This window comes from Pleurodeles waltl, chromosome 1_1 (assembly GCF_031143425.1).
Source record: "Pleurodeles waltl isolate 20211129_DDA chromosome 1_1, aPleWal1.hap1.20221129, whole genome shotgun sequence".
NCBI lineage: Eukaryota > Metazoa > Chordata > Amphibia > Caudata > Salamandridae > Pleurodeles > Pleurodeles waltl.
The window spans coordinates 953,205,427-953,222,359 of record NC_090436.1 but is presented as its reverse complement, the minus strand read 5'-3'; the positions used below and the strand labels follow the sequence as shown (position 1 = coordinate 953,222,359).

General features: G+C 42.7%; 1 protein-coding gene across 1 annotated transcript in view; it reads right to left on the bottom strand.

Moving 5' to 3' along the window:
• Window positions 1-16,933, bottom strand: part of MANBA (mannosidase beta) — a 313,152-nt gene that overhangs the window by 185,682 nt on the left and 110,537 nt on the right. The window contains exon 7 of the mRNA XM_069230206.1: window positions 11,718-11,828. Within this exon, the coding sequence (XP_069086307.1) occupies window positions 11,718-11,828 (111 nt within the window). The remainder of the gene's footprint in view (window positions 1-11,717; window positions 11,829-16,933) is intronic.

The following is a 16,933-nucleotide window of genomic DNA, read 5'->3' as shown; positions in this document are numbered from 1 at the left end:
CTGAGATCAAAGAGGCTTTCTGCTGGGACACAGCACCCAACACTGCATTAGATGTTTGCAACTTGTGCTGGCTCGTACGTTGGAGATCTGAGACCAATGGGCTCTTCTCCTTTCAATTTCGAAAAAGTGTTTGACTTCATCAACTGGTTCTTCTTGGAGGCTGTACTGCAGCATTTAGGCCTAGGTCCAAGATTTTGTTGATATGTCGGTCTTCTGTATTCCTCTCTGCAGGCCCAGGTGCACATTTAACAGTATGCTCTCAGACCCCTTCCCAATCCGCAGGGGCATGAAACAAGGCTCTTTCCTATCAATTTTCCTCTTTGTCAATCAAACCGCTGCCTTGACTCATTTGCCGTGATGCACAACTATAGAGTTGGAGCTGTGACAAGGAAGAAGAGGATCAAACCTCATTATACACAAATGAAATGCTCCTTTACCTCTGAAACACCCATGAAATGGGCCCCCAAACACTGCAGATCTTGTAGCAATATGAGAGATATTGGATCTCCATACGAACTGAGCTGAATCTCTTCTGGTTCCCCTCTCAGAAAACCTGAAGGGTGAGGCCTGGCAAAGCTAATCTCAATCTGAAGGGTCAGTTTCCAAAACGTATGTATTCATATCTCAGTGCTTCCTGAGTTGGCCTGGTCCCTCAAAATATACCCCTGGATGGTCTGTATGAAACAGGACTTTTGCACCTGGGTACCATAACTGCTACACTTCCTAAGCAGAATAAAATTATTCAAAATGTTGGTCCTGTCCCATTTTCTATATAACCTGCAGAACTTCAGGATAGAAATCCCCACCACCTGGTTCTGAACTCTCGCCTTCCAGATTCAAACATTCCTATGGCCCTGACGGCCCTCCCACATAGTGCTCGACAAGTATTGTCAGCAGACATATGATGGCGGCATGGGAATAGCAGACATTTGCCTCTGTTATTGGGCCTCCCAACTACTGGCAATCAACAACTGTCTCAAAGGATGTTGGGGAGGCCCAGCGCTTAGACTGGAACTGGCTCATCTAGGATAAGAGAATGTCCTACAGGTAATATACCTGGCTCCACCCCATCCGTGACTCCCTGAGCCTACCTGGGCAATCCCCTCAAAGCTAAACTCTTGAAGGGCTCACTAGGAAAAGGGGGAGGGACTCTCAGATTTATAGAACACTCATACCTTAACTCCCCCAACACATTTGCTCCCTTAAACAGAAATGGGACTCCTAGGTGGGCCCTCTGGAGAGGTAGACTGGAGTGATGCCTGCATGGGCCCGACCCTTGTCATAATGGCACTCCTAAGATTTATCCAATGCAAATATTTATGCGCCAACTACCTCACACCCAATTGGCTATACAGTGCTCATTTCCAGAAACCGACTTCCTTCACGTAATCTGATCATGCTTAGAAAGAGTGAAATACTGAAAAACCATAGATAAGACAATGAAAGAGGTTTCGGGAAGACACTTGAAGCTCTTCCCCAGGATGGCATTGCTGGACATTTTGAAGGATACGGGTCGAGCCACGAGTGAGGGTACACTAGGTGGCATTGCCTCACTCCTGACCAAGAGAGACAGCTCGCTACTGGAACACCAAGGCGGCCCCTAGCCCCTCGAAATGGCAACCACCATAGACTGGTGTGCCAAGCTTGAAGAGTATGTGCGTATGTATGTATGTATGTAATTTTGACAAGAATAGTCAACATGATTTAATTAAATAGTAAACGATTTTTAGTCTATTTTGTTCAAAAGTAAACATGCAGTATATTGTGGAACCAATTTTAGGTTTTCCTGACTGGAAAAGTATTTTTTCTATGTTTATGCATGGGCAGCATAAAATGTCAGGGGAGAATGGGCACAGGTTTTTTCAATTTGGCCATGATGAAGACACTGCTGTGTTGAAACGTGTTGCCATTTAAGAAATACCTTTTGAACTATTGATAAAATAAAGTTTTTTGCTTCAGAAGCGGACACGTTGGGTGCGACTTCTTTTCTGCTCTTGAATGCAGTGGCAGAAATAAATGTATTCATAATAACGGTTGCCACGACCGCCTGTCTGCACCAGCCTCGTTAGGTGGAAGTAGCCGGTTAATCGTGGGACTTATAGATATATATATATATATATATATAATGTCACTTACCCAGTGTACATCTGTTCGTGGCATGTTCTGCTGCAGATTCACATGCTATGCATATCGATTCCGACATCTAGTGTTGGGCTCGGAGTGTTACAAGTTGTTTTTCTTCAAAGAAGTATTTTAGAGTCACGGGATCGAGTGACTCCTCCTCTTTGGTTCCATTGCACATGGGCATCAACTCTTTTGTTAGATTGTTTTCCTGCAGAGGGTAAAGGAAGGAGTAGTAGAGTATATAAGTGAAAAGGGAGATGTCCGTGCAAATGTAAATTTATATACATAGGTACAAATATGTTAACTTAAACGACTACAGGCTCCCGGGGAGGAGGATGGGTGCATGTGAATCTGCAGCAGAACATGCCACAAACAAATGTACATTGGGTGAGTGGCATTTTCCGTTCAATGGCATGTGTAGCTGCAGATACACATGCTATGCATAGACTTCAAAGCAGTTTGTCCTCCTAAAATGGCGGTGGGTAGGCTGTAGGAGTTGAAGTTGTTTGAAATCATGTTCTTAGAACAGCTTGTCCCACTGTGGCTGGTTGTTGTGATAATACATCCACACAGTAGTGTTTGGTAAATATATGTGGTGTTGACCATGAAGCTGCTTTACATATTTCAGCCATTGGTATATTTCCTAAAGAAGCCATTGTTGCACCTTTCTTTCATGTAGAATGTGCTTTAGGGGTGATTAAACGTTGCCTTTTTGCTTTAATAGATCGCATGTTTGTATGCACCTTACAATCCATCTTGTTAAACCTTGTTTTGATATAGGATTGCCTGTATGTGGTGGTGAAAAGCCACAAAAAGTTGTTTTGTTTTTCTAAATTGTTTAGTTCTGCATATGTAGTACATTAGAGCTCTTTTGAGGTCTAATGTATGTAGAGCTCTTTCTGCCACAGAATCTGGCTGTGGGAAGAAGACTGGCAGTTCCACTGTTTGATTGATATGAAATGGTGAGACTACTTGTGGTAGAAATTTTGGATTTGTTCTTAGTACAATTTTGTGTTTGTGTACTTGGAAGAAAGGTTCCTCAAGAGTAAAAGCTTGTAATTCACTTACTCTTCTTGAAGATGTAATTGCCACTAGGAAGGCAACTTTCCATGTTAGAAATTGAATTTGGCACGAGTGCATGGGGTCAAAAGGTGGACCCATAACTCTTGTAAGCACTATATTTAGATTCCAAGATGGAACTGGTGGTGTTCTTGGTGGAATGATGCGTTTTAAGCCTTCCATGAAAGCTTTAATGACAGGTACTATAAATAAAGAGCTATGTTGAATATTTTGTAAATATGCAGATATTGCAGTAAGGTATTTTTATTGAGGAAAATGCTAAATATGATTTTTGCAAATGAAATAAATAGCATACGATATCTTGTATTGATGCTGTAAGAGGATCTATATTTTTAGACTGACAGTAATAGACCAATCTTTTCCATTTGTTTGCGCAGCACTGTCTAGTAGTGGGTTTTCTTGCTTGTTTAATAACTTCCCTACATTCTGACTGGAGTTGTAAATATCCCAATTCTATGACTTCAGGAGCCAAATTGCTAGATTGAGAGCATTGGGGTTTGGATGTCTGATTTGACCTTTGTTTTGTGTTAACAGATCCGGTCTGCATGGGAGTTTGGAGTGCGGTACTACAGATAAATCTAGTAGTGTTGTGTACCATGGCTGACGTGCCCATGTTGGTGCTATGAGTATCATGTTGAGTGAAGTTTGACGCAACTTGTTGACCAGAAATGGAAGGAGTGGGAGAGGGAGAAAAGCGTAAGCAAATATCCCTGACCAATTGATCCATAGAGCATTGCCCTTGGATAGGGGATGTGGGTGTCTGGATGCGAAGTTTTGGCATTTTGTGTTTTCGCTTGTTGCGAATAGATCTCTGTTTGGTGTTTCCCACTTTTGAAAGTACTTTTGAAGTACTTGAGGATGAATCCCCCATTCGTGTGTTTGTTGGTGATTTCTGCTAAGCATATCTGCCAACTGATTGTCTATCCCTGGAATGTACTGTGCTAACAGATGAATTCTATTGTGAATTGGCCATTTCCAAATTCTTTGGGCTAGAAGGGACAGTTGAGATGAATGTGTCCCTCCCTGTTTGTTGAAATAATAGATGGTTGTCATGTTGTCTGCCTTTATAAGAACATTCTTCTGTGTGAGAAGAGGTTGAACGGCTTTGAGGGCCAGAAACACAGCTAATAACTAAGTGGTTTATGTGTAGCTGTTTGTTTGACATCCCATTGTCCTTGAATATTGTGATTGTTTAGGTGAGCTCCCCAACCAAACATTGATGCATCTGTTGTAATTATGGTTTGAGGCACAGGGTCTTGAAACAACCGCCCTTTGCTTAAACTGCTGCAATTCCACCACTGAAGGGACATATGTGTTTGGCGGTCTATCAACACTAGATCTTGGAGTTGACCGTGTGTCTGTGACCATTGTTGTGCAAGGCACTGTTGTAAGGCCCTCATGTTTAATCTTGCGTGTGGAACTATTGCAATGCAAGATGCCATCATTCCTAGGATTTATTTGACAAATCTTACAATGTATTGTGTGAATTGGTTGTATAAGTGGAATTAGATTTTGGAAAGCTTGTATCCTTTGTGTATTTGGATATGCTAGAGCAGGTTGAATATTTAGGATAGCACCTAAATATGGTTGTACTTGTGCTGGTTGAAGGTGTGACTTTTGGTAGTTTATAGAAAAACCTAGGGTGTGCAGGGTTTCTATTACGTAACGTGTATGATTTTGGCATTGTGTATGACTGCTTGATTTTATTAGCCAATCATCTAGATATGGAAAGACATGGAAATGTTGTCTTCTTAGGTAGGCTGCTACTACTGCTAAGCGCTTTGTGAATACCCTTGGAGCTGTTGTTATGCCGAAAGTCAACATTTTGAACTGGTAGTGCTTTCCTTGAATGACAAACCTGAAGTATTTTCTATGAGGTGCATGGATGGGTTTGTGGAAATACGTATCCTTGAAGTCCAAGGCTGTCATAAAACCTTGTTTTTGTAGCAGTGGGATAACATCTTGCAGAGTTACCATGTGAAAATGTTCTGGTAGGATGTAAAAATTGAGGGTCCTAAGGTCTAAAATTGGCCTGAGGGTGCCATCTTTTTGGGGGAATTAGAAAGTATAGTGAATAAACTCCTGTTCCTAGTTGAGACTGTGGAACTATCTCTATTGCTTGTTTGAGTAGTAGAGATTAAACCTCTTTTTGTAACAGAATTGTATGTTCTGGGGTTAACTTGTTATATCTTGGTGGAATATTTGGAGGAATGCTTATCAATTCTAGGCAATAACCATTGCGGATAATTGATAGCACCCAGTTGTCTGTGGTGATATTTTGCCAATGTGTGTGGAACTGCTGTAGTCTTCCCCCCACAGGAGACTTGTGGAGTGGAAGTGGGTGAGAGAAGTCACTGATTTGGCTGTGTTGCAGGCTGTTTAGAGGTTTGGAATTTACCTCTATTTCTAGAGTATTCTCCTCTTTATGTGCCTCTAAGCCCACCTCACTGGTACTGGGTTTGGTAAGTTGATTTTGTTTGGGAAGTTGATGCCTCTAAAGGTTGTGGTCTGAAACCTCCTCGAAGCTGAGGCTTACGAAATGACCCTCTAGATGGTCTAGAATAGAGTGCACCCATTGCCTTGGCTTTGTCTGAGTCTTTTCGTAGTTTTTCTATTGCTGTGTCTACCTCTGGCCCAAAAAGATGTTTCTTATCAAAGGGCATGTTTAACACAGCCTGTTGTATTTCTGGTTTAAAACCAGAGGAGCGCAGCCATGCATATCTACGAACAGTGACTGCTGTGTTCACACTCCTTGCAGCGGTATCAAGGGCATATCTTATTTGGTTATTACTAATAGCTTGCCCTTCCTCTACTACCTGTGGGCCCTTTTCTGGTGCTCTTTTGGGAGATGCTGTACGATATCCTGCATCTCATCCCAATGGGCTCTATCATAACGAGACTGCAGTGTCTGGGAATTAGCTATCCTCCATTGGTTTGCTGCTTGGGACGCAACTCTCTTTCCTACAGCATAAAAGTTTCTGCTTTCCTTATCAGGAGGGGGTGCATCTCCTGAGGACTGACTATTCGCTCTTTTTCTTGCAGCACTAACCACTACTTAATCAGGGGACACCTGATGGGTGATGTAATCAGGGTCAGAAGGTGCGGGTTTATACTTTTTCTCTATTCTAGGTGTTATTATTCTTGCTTTCACAGGCTCATGAAAAATTTGGTCTGCGTGCTTTACCATGCCTGGTAGCGTTGGGAGGCATTGGTACATAGAATGGGTTGAGGACAGTGTATTGAACAAAAAGTCTTCCTCTAGTGGTTCTGTGTGGATGGTAACCCCATGATAGGCTGCTGCCCTGGCTATCACCTGATTATATATTGTAGTATCTTCAGGTGGAGATGGTTTAGAGGGGTAGGTGTCTGGGTCGTTGCATGGGATGGGATCAGGGTCGTAAATGTCCCATGGATCAACAGTGTCTTGCTGTGAGTCAAAAGAATGCGTTGGAGAATGCACTGGTGCAGGACTTATTTGAGAACAGGTAGGTATGTGTGGAGAATGAGGAGGAGAAGACTGAGGAGGTGCTGGCTTCTCTTTTTGTTTTGGCACTTTAGCTGGGAAATGCCAGCTTTCTCTTTGTTTTTAAACGAGGTGCTGTAATGATTCTCCCGGTTTCTTTATGGATGTGTATCCTAGACTGTCTCTCATCCATAATTTGAAGGATTGGTTCAATCTTTGTCTCTTATTCAGAGGTTTTCTGGCTTTCTCGCAGTCTTTTAGAAAGTCCTTGTTCCTCTGTATAACTTGCCTTTTTCGGTTCCGAAGTGTGATTTTTTTTCGGGATCGAAAATGATGAAGAAGGTCTCAGCTCCGAAACAGTTTTTGTCATTTTCGACCCCGAAAATTGTCTACTGGAGTCTGAAATGGAGCTTTTAATAGTCTGTCGACTCTAAAGTCTTCGGAGGTGTGGCCTTTTTCGGTGCCGAACCCGAGGGTCGGTCACCGACAGTCTTTTTTCGGGCCGAGCCATGGCCTTCTGGCAGTGACGTACCCAAGGCCTTCTGTTGTTTCTTATGTGGGGGTGCAGGGGCAGACGTACTCACATGCTGGCCGGCTGTGACGGGTCTGTCTTCCTCAGATTCCTGCTCTGACTCTGTGTCTCGGATAGAGACTGCTGTCTGCATTTGTTCCTCCTCTGTAACGTTGAAATCTTCTCTGCTCTTTGACGCCATTTACAGCGTTCTTGCTCTTCGGTCCCTCAGAGTCTTTTTCGATTGGAACGATCGACAGGCCTCGCAGTTTTCCTTCCGATGGTCTGGAGAAAGCCAGAGGTTGCAAACCAGATGCTGGTCTGTGTATGGGTACTTAGCGTGGCACTGACGGCAGAATCGGAATGGAGTCCGATCCATGAGGCTCTCCACGCAGTTGCTCGAATAGGCCTGAGTTGGGTGCGCGCGCCCCGAAGGGTGAACAAAGTTGTTTTCCGACAGTACTGCTGTTTTGATGGAAGATTAATAACGCATTCGATACAATACCGACGAAAAGGAAGGTTTTTAAAAGTTTTCCGAATCGAAATCTTGGAGCGAGAGAAAACACGTCCGAACCTGACGGCGGAAAGAAAACAATCTAACAATAGAGTTGATGCCCATGTGCAATGGAACCGAAGAGGAGTCACTCGATCCCATGACTCTAAAAGACTTCTTCGAAGAAAAACAACTTGTAACACTCCGAGCCCAACACTAGATGTCGGAATCGATATGCATAGCATGTGTATCTGCAGCTACACATGCCATCGATAAATATATGTACAAACCTGCTCAGGGATATTAAACAACCAATGAGTTGGATGGAAGGAGGAGGGTTGTGGGAAGGATTAGTACCGCCAGATCAGGATGAAGCGAACAAAAAGGCAATTGTGCAGGCAAGATGTTATGGTGTGTCTTTCAGAAAACAATAACATTTGGTTATCAACAAATAAAGCTTGGGTTATGTGGATTGCCAGAGTTATAAACAAAAGGAATCCCACTATGGCATAGTTGTTCCCAGTGGAGAAGATTCCTTGGTGGTAAGTAGGAGTTAGGTAGACAGTTCACGTAGGATATAGATTGTAGATGTATTTAAAAGGTAAGATAAGTTACTTAATATGAAACCCCACCAGCAGCAACCTCGTCTCTGCTCAGCCCACTCTATCTGTCACACTCTTCCAGTCACCCACCAATATTCCATGACAGCCCAGAATGCATTACAAGCTTAGCAGATTATAACACATCTCCTTCCTTCAGAAAATAATAAACTATGAACAGGAAACGTAAGATAGAAAATAATAAAATACAAGCAGAAAATGTAAGAGACTAGCTTCGTAAGTCCTACAAATTATTCAACCCTATAATATTAACAACACAGTGGTTGCATCGGGCCCCATCCATACAAAACTAAAAGCACATCCATAAACAGGTCCCACTGGACCCATAACACACCACCTATTACACAACAAAGCAGAAACAATCAATGAAACACAAAACCACAAAATGGGTATCTTTAAACCCTTACTCAACCCAGAACTTTCAACCCTCACTACAGCAATAGACAAACGTGTCTTTCAACCCTCATTCGAGAAATTTGCAGTGGGTATCTTTCAACCCTCATCTGCTCTGTGGCAATAGAGAACCTCATTAATTTAGCAAATGGGTCTCTTTCAACCTACATTCAACCTAGAACAGTGGGTATATTGTGAACTTAACGACAGGTTTCTTTCAACCCCACTCATCCCAACCAACAGGGCATATTGTGAACTTAGCAACAGGTCTCTTTCAAACCACACTCATCCTAGAATAGCGAGTATCTTGTGAACTTACCAACGGACTAGCACTACACAAGCACACTACACTGCCTACTCCTGTAGGCTTAAGAACACTCACCCTCCACTGTATACTCTCACAGGACCAGAGACTTAAATGACACAATACCTCTATCATCCGTATGCAAAACATGGACACCTTCTAAGGTACACTCTTGCAAAACCAAGGACACATTTCAAACACTCACCCTCTACTGCATAACCATCCACAGAACAAGGAACACAAAACACAGACTCAGACATAGTCACCTCCACTCACCAAAACCCCTGCACACTCCAACAGGAGCATAAGCGCTAAATTAAAAAAAAGTTTTGGCAACTGACATCAGTAAAATGTCAGCATATCATTGCACAAAATTGTCACAATATCACTATACCTAATAACGAACTATTAAACATTACATTGCATGCAACACATACCTAAAACATTCTCTTGATGCTACTCAAATTGGCACAAATGAAAACATACACTGTGGCAGCGAAATCAGCATGACATTTGTTTTAGAAACATTTTTGCAAACCTGTGTCCTCCACATTGGTGAGTGATATCTAAGTAAATATGCCACACCGAACCCATGACAGTATATGTGGCACAAAATCAGAATGACATTAAAAAAAATAACCATGGCAGGTAACAAAGCTCTCCACCTCCACGGGGCAACATCTCACCGAACTACACACAATGCCCTAGGCGTAGATCCAATAATTAAAGACACATTACAGATCCTTAGGTACTCAGTTGAATGTTCTTCAAATACAAAAAGACACTTGTGACTGGTGGGGCTGGGGAAGGAGAGAAATATATAGGGCAAAGGTTTGGGCTCTCCCAGTAATTACACTAATGCACAAAGAACAAACCAGTCCTTTCAATAGGAATACCATATTTTGCCTAAACCATCCAATTTCACGAGGAAATTCTCCTATTGTGGGTGGGTCTCTGACTCCTGGTATGCCACGATTAAAAAATACTGGGCATTTTTGGGTACAATACATATAGATAAATCCCTACTTTCAGAATAAGAAGTGACAAAATTATTAGACGAGGACGCGAGGGGGAGGCGACATCACAGAGACTGTACTTAAGAAAGCAGCGCCCTCCATAAGTCCACGCGGATGAGTGCAGGTCGGCTGGCCTTCGGCACCCTACCAGCGTGTCCACTAAACAAACATACAACAGCCTTTCCGAAATCGGTGTCTTCCCCCGAGCACACAAGACTAGTAAAGAGGGTAAAATGAAAACTAGAAATGAAGGGGAGCAGGGAAGAGAAAAAAGGATTAAAAAAAGAGACTAGCACAAGGGAAGAGACAGTTATGTGAAGGCAAGCCCGAGTCATCCCCAGAATCAAAAAACAGAAAACGAAGTATATAATGAGAAAATATCACACCAAAGTACTTAAAAAATAAATTATTTGAAACGTTAAAAACAAACGCTATATCTATTTAAAACCACTGATGGACATAGACCAAAGCAGTAAGAGCAAAAAAGAAAGCATATCAGAGCCAAGAAAACACTCCAGAACAGACAGTCAAAGGACTAGCTTGGCAGTGTCCCTCCCCCCACGTAGGCATAGGTTAGGCAACGTATTCCCAGAAATTTATGAAAATCGCAGCTTTATGAATGTACTCCGCATAATTCTGGTAATTCACCAACATGCGTAAATTTTGGAAACATAAACGTTAAGTCTATGTTTCCAAAGGTATTCATTTATTTCCAGAATCCCAGATTACATACAGAAATATTCACAAACAGCGACTATTACCAAGATGTAAATTTCAAAATATTGAACCAACAGTCTGGTACTTCTGACCGAGAGCGCACAAGAATGATGCAGAGGTTTCCAACATAGGTCGAGAAGGGCTGGATAACGGCAGACTTGCAAGAAATGTACATCGGATAAATTGAAATACAATGGCTCTAAATGGGACTCATTTGCGGTTTCAGTGGTTAGTTATCCTGACAATCTGCTTTGGATCCTCAAGACACGTGTAGGGTACTTCAGATGCACAAAATTGAAATCTCTAATACACCAATCAATAGTGCAGTGTAAATAGCGCAACATTTAACGGAACAAACGTACATCTATCTTGAAAATAAGAGGGGTCTGGTTACTAGTTCTCCATTCATTTGTGATTTCTGTGCAAACACCTATTTGGAAAGGCAATATGATTAAAAGTGGTGCAATAGTTATTGTCAGGAATACATTTTGTACCCGTTAAATTTCAGAAGTTCAACGAGTCGGAATTGAATGCGTGAAAAATAGCCAACATGTACTGAAAGATGCAGATTCGAGTGCGTCACCACACCAAAATCCACGTTATGCTCCAATTTCAGGGCACAATCCGGAATAGTTGATGATTGTCGCACCTAACAATTCCGAGCAATTCGATGTTGGATTTAAACTGGTGCAATATTAATCGCATCTGACACCAGGCCACCTGTAATCCAGGCCTTTCTGAACAGTGAAATTCATAGCCAATGGTCCTAAAAATTGCACTGATAGCAACAACTGTGCCAGTACCAACTGCCTTAGTGCATTATTAATCAACTGTTTTGGTGAAAAAAACGTTATGAATTTATCTAACTGTACACGAAAGTAGTGAACGCACCGACCTGGAAGATGGGCCTTAACTGAGAGACAGTAAAAAATTAGCTATACTGTGAGCCGGTAAAAGATGCACCTTAATTGAGAGACAGTAAACATTGCCGGTTACCTTCGCTGATTTCTCAATCCTGTATCCTCCCTCAAAGGCAAAAGTCACGGATACGTTGTAGCCAGACTGGTTCCCATGCCCATTAGGCCACCAAAGGTCCACTGAAACATTCTAAGGTGAATAAGGAAGAAAGACAAAAACAATTAGCATTAGGTGTGCATTAAACAATTATATCATCCTGGAGTCTTAACTGAACCTACAAAAAGTGGCGGTTGTCCATGAAAAACTATTTAACCCTGACGCTAGCATGTTCATAAGGAGAAATCCCTTGAAAAAGTATGTTGGGCAGGGTGCTGTGAGGAATATATATTATAACTATTTTCATGCTGCACTTGCACAAAAAACGCTAATTATTTTTACATTTTTTTGGTATCCACTTGGTTTCTTCTGGTCACATGATTACCCAAATCTGTACATGTTAATTTAGCAAACAATATGAAGTTCCATCTCCCTTAAAACCTGCACATTGAGTGGCATTTCAAAGGTTAAGGAAGTATGGTAAGTGTGCTCCAAAAAACCTGCTATGTAATTTATGAAATAAAATATTGAACCTTTAAAAGGCCATATCCAGCACAGACTACCTTTTTATCTACAGAGGACTTTGATAACCTTTTCCTTTGCACATGACCCAAATTATCTAAATCCCTACCGTAGGGCTAAGCAGAGAAAACACTGGGCCTGATGACAACTTTGGCGGAAGGGGTTATTACGTCCCAAATGTGACAGATATCCCACCCGCCGTATTACGAGTCCATTATATCCTATGGAACTCGTAATACAGCGGGCGGGATATAGCCGTCACATTTGGGACAGATCAACCCCCTCCGCCAAAGTTGTAATCAGGCCCTTTGTCTTGAAACCCATCAGAAGAATTGTCATCCTGCTCACTTTTAGCAGTAACAACTAATGGCTAAGCCAATAATTCTAGCCTTGGCAACTTTGCAAGAATTTTTTTTTTTTTGCAAATAAGTCAAACGCTGTCACTCACAGTGTGCACACTCTTTGCCCCAAGCCGAATGCCACGGTGGACGAAATAAGAAGTGACTGACTCTTGAACAAAATATATAAAATACCACTCCCTCAAAGCATCCAGCACCATGGTCTGGCAGTCGGAGCATGACTTGGATTCATGGTCGCACTCCAAACTCCATAGACCCATGAAGTGTGGGTCCATCACCGACATGGCGGGGCGACAGGTGCCACAGAGTTTGAAACCTCTCTTCCTCTATGACATTTTCACACATCAGGAAAACCTTAAAAAGACTGACAAAACATCGCAAAAAGGCCCGTCAAAAAGTGACAAAAGGGTAGCTCTTCTCTCTGATCTGCGCTGGCTGGCGCAGACAAAAAAGAACTGACGTCAGCACGCCGAGGTGGCGCCTATCTAGGTGAAACAGACATCACATCTGGTGATGCCGATGATGCCATACAGAGCCGACCAATGCCACCTACCGGCACGCAGAAGTACTCACAAAACATCTTCCGGATCGAGTCTGATGCTTTGGGAAAACACAAAGGTTAAGGAATCTGAGCGAGAAGTCTCTATCAGATATATATTTTGTGAGCAGCAAAGAAGACAAGGTGAATTAACACATAAGTGGGCTTTATGGATTGTGTAGTATCCGGAGTGAAGAATCAAGTGCTTTCCCAGGTCTTGTTTCCTTCATTCACACTATAGTCTTCTCAAACAACAAATACTGTAGAAGTATTTCATTGAAGAAAATGACCCACACTGACTGCAGGAGCATTCAGCACCAGAGTTTGTCTGAATCAACTGTCTACATTGAAGCCATATGGTAAGGAACACATCATAATGCAACACGTGCAGGTGTCATTCAGAGGGACATAACCTCTCACACTTGGAGCTTGACCTGGCAAAACAAAATGTGTGCAAGAAGCCCTGGGAACTGGGATTCCTATGAAGACAAACCTCCCTAGAAGAGACAAACCCTTCAATTTAATTAAATTCAAACCAATCCCAATGAACTACAATTGCAGAAAATATTACAGACCGTAGGTGGAAACGTAAAAAAAAAAGTTAAAAAAAAGAGCAAGACAACGTGGTTGCTCTGAACTCAACGCACAGGCCTGCTGCTTTTGGTTCACAAGATAATGTGGCTCGAAGCTCTGGTTGTACCTTTAATCCAGAGGCACTAGGGTTATGGCTGACTGCTAGTGAATAATATTGTTGATGAGGGTTTATGATTGAAAATCTTCTCCACAACCTCCATTAGTAAAACGCAGGTCTTTGAAGTCCGAGATCCCCAAACGGATGCCAAACGTGATAAATCAACTAATCTCCTGCTAACAATGAACACCCATAGCCCTATGTGTGTCTGGCTTTCAGTCACTACTGGTCCCCTGTCCAGTTTCCGGTAATCCTTATTACAACCTTGGAATTATCATTGACTCCAAGTTATCAATAAATAACCAACTGGACAAATTAGCAAGCTCAAGCTTCATTACTATGAAAACTCTGCAACGCATTTTCCCCCACCTCGGATTTCCACACAAGGTCCAGGCTACTATCTCTCTTGTACTGTCCAAACTTGATTACACCAATGGCCTCTACCAAGGATCATCTTTATCAACTATAAAAAGACTACAACAGATTCAGAACTCAGTTGCCAGACTACCCCTACATGTAAAGTCTCCAACCCACATCTCCTCTGCCTTGAGGGCCCTACATTCGTTACCGGTTGATCCACCGTCAAGCTGCTTTGTATCACCCACAAAGCAATACAGGGAACAGGACCGATTTTCGACAGGAATAAAATCACCAAATACATTCAGTAAAGGAACCTGCGCTTTGGATTGGCACCTCACCTCAAAATCACAGCCCAGAAGAAGAAAAAACACAGGTGGCACATCCTCCTCTGTTGAAACAGCCAAACTATGGAACTCATTACCCCAAAACATGAGATTCGCAGATAACTATCTTTTCTTCAGAAGAATACTCAAGAGTTGGCTCTTACATAATCACCTTACTCAAACACTAATGTACAGCATATCCCTGTGTATACAAACATTTATAATCTGATTATATGTATATATCTATATATGTTTATTTCTTGTATAAATATATATAATTATGTTTTTTTTAAATCTATAGATACTCTTTAGGACTGCTTAACAAATGTATATATTACTTATGGTTAAATATACACGTGTATGTATTTGTGTGTGTGTGTGTGTGTGTGTGTGTATATGGAAAATGTCACTTACCCTGTGTACATCTGTTCGTGGCATATAGTGCTGCAGATTCACCTGCTATACATAGCTCTTCTGACATCTAGTGCTGGGCTCAGAGTGTTACAAGTTGTTTTTCTTTGAAGAAGTACTTTCGGAGTCACGGTATCGAGTGACTCCTCCTCTCGGTTACAGTGCGCAATGGGCATCGACTCCATTGTTAGATTGTTTTACTGCAAAGGGTGAAGGAAGGAGTGATAGAGTATAAGACTATAAAGAGATATCCAAGCAAGTGTAAATGTATCTACATATGTACAAATGATTAACTTAAACGACTACAGGCTTCTGGGGAGGAGGGAGGGTGCATGTGAATCTGCAGCACTACATGCCACGATCAATTGTACACTGGGTAAGTGACATTTTCCGTTCAATGGCATGTGTAGCTGCAGATACACATGCTATGCATAGACTACAAAGCAGTTAGTCCACCCAAAAAATATCGGTGGCTAGCCTTTAGGAGTTGAAGTTGTTTGAAATAGTGTTCTTAAGACAGCTTGGCCTACAGTGGCCTGTTGCTGTGAGAAAACATCAACACAATAGGCCCTCATTACAACTCTGGTGGTCGGTGTTGAAGCGGCGGTAATACCACCAATAGGCTGGCGGTAAAAAAATGGGATTTGGACCCTGGCGGTTACCGCCATCCAACACCGCCACTTTAACACACCGACCGCCAGGGTGGTAACTGCCACTGGAGACTTCGGTCTCAAGCCCGGCGGCCATCACATTCCCACCCTCGGGATTATGACCCTGCCTACCGCCATAGTTTTCGTGCCAAACTTACTGCCACGAAAACCATGGCGGTACGCACTATCAGTGCCAGGGAATCCCTTCCCTAGCACTGATAGGGGTCTCCCCCGCCCCTCAGCCCCTCCCCAAAGTACTACCCCACCCTCCCCCGCACATATACACACCCACACTCGCACCCATATACACACATGCACACATGCATACCCACCACCACCCATGCATGCACACATACCACAACACACACCAACATAGCTTGTCACACACATGCATCCACAGCACACAATCACTCATTCACACATGCATCCAACGTGACTCACACCCGCAAGCACGCATCCCAAAACATACATACACACAACACCCCCCAAGCCCCTCTCCGGTCGGAGAACCCAACTTACCTGGTTGCAGGGCGTCCTCCGGCTGGAGACGGTCCGCGGCGCTGCTGTCAGCAAAACACCGCCAGGCTGTATCATTGCTCATGATACGTTCGGCGGTGTTTTGTTGGCGTGGAGGTACCGCTGTCAGCAGTGCTGCCTTACCGCCGTTTGTCACCATGACCGTCGGCGGTGTTCCGCCAGATTTCTGCCACAATACCGTCGGCGGTCATAATACGCGTTGATGGCTGGTAGTCACGGTGGCGGTATGTTGGCACCCGTCGCCGTGGCGGTAGGTGGTCAATACCGCCAATGTTGTAATGATGCCCAATAGTGGTTTGAAAAGGTATGAGGAGTAGACAATGTGGCAACTTTACATATATCAGCCATTGGTATGTTTCCTAAAAATGCAATTGACGCACCTTCCTTCCTTGAAGAATGTGCGCTAGGAGTTATCAAAAGTTGTCTTTTTGCTTTGATGTAGCATGTTTGTATGCATCTAACAAGCCATCTGGCTAAGCCTTGTTTAGATATAGGATTGTCTTTATGTGGTCGTTGAAAAGCAACAAAAAGTTGTTTTGTTTTCCTGAAATCTTTAGTTCTATCTATATAGTACATAAGAGCTCTTTTGAGATCTAGAGCATGAAGAGCTCTTTTTGCAACTGAGTCTGGCTGTGGAAAGAAGACTGGCAATTCCACTGTTTGGTTGACGTGAAAAGAAGATACTACTTTTGGTAGAAATTTTGGATTTGTCCCAAGTACAACTTTATGTTTGTGTACTTAGAAAAAAGGTTCCTCAAGAGAGAATGCTTGTATTTCACTAACTCTTCGTAATGAAGTAATAGCTAC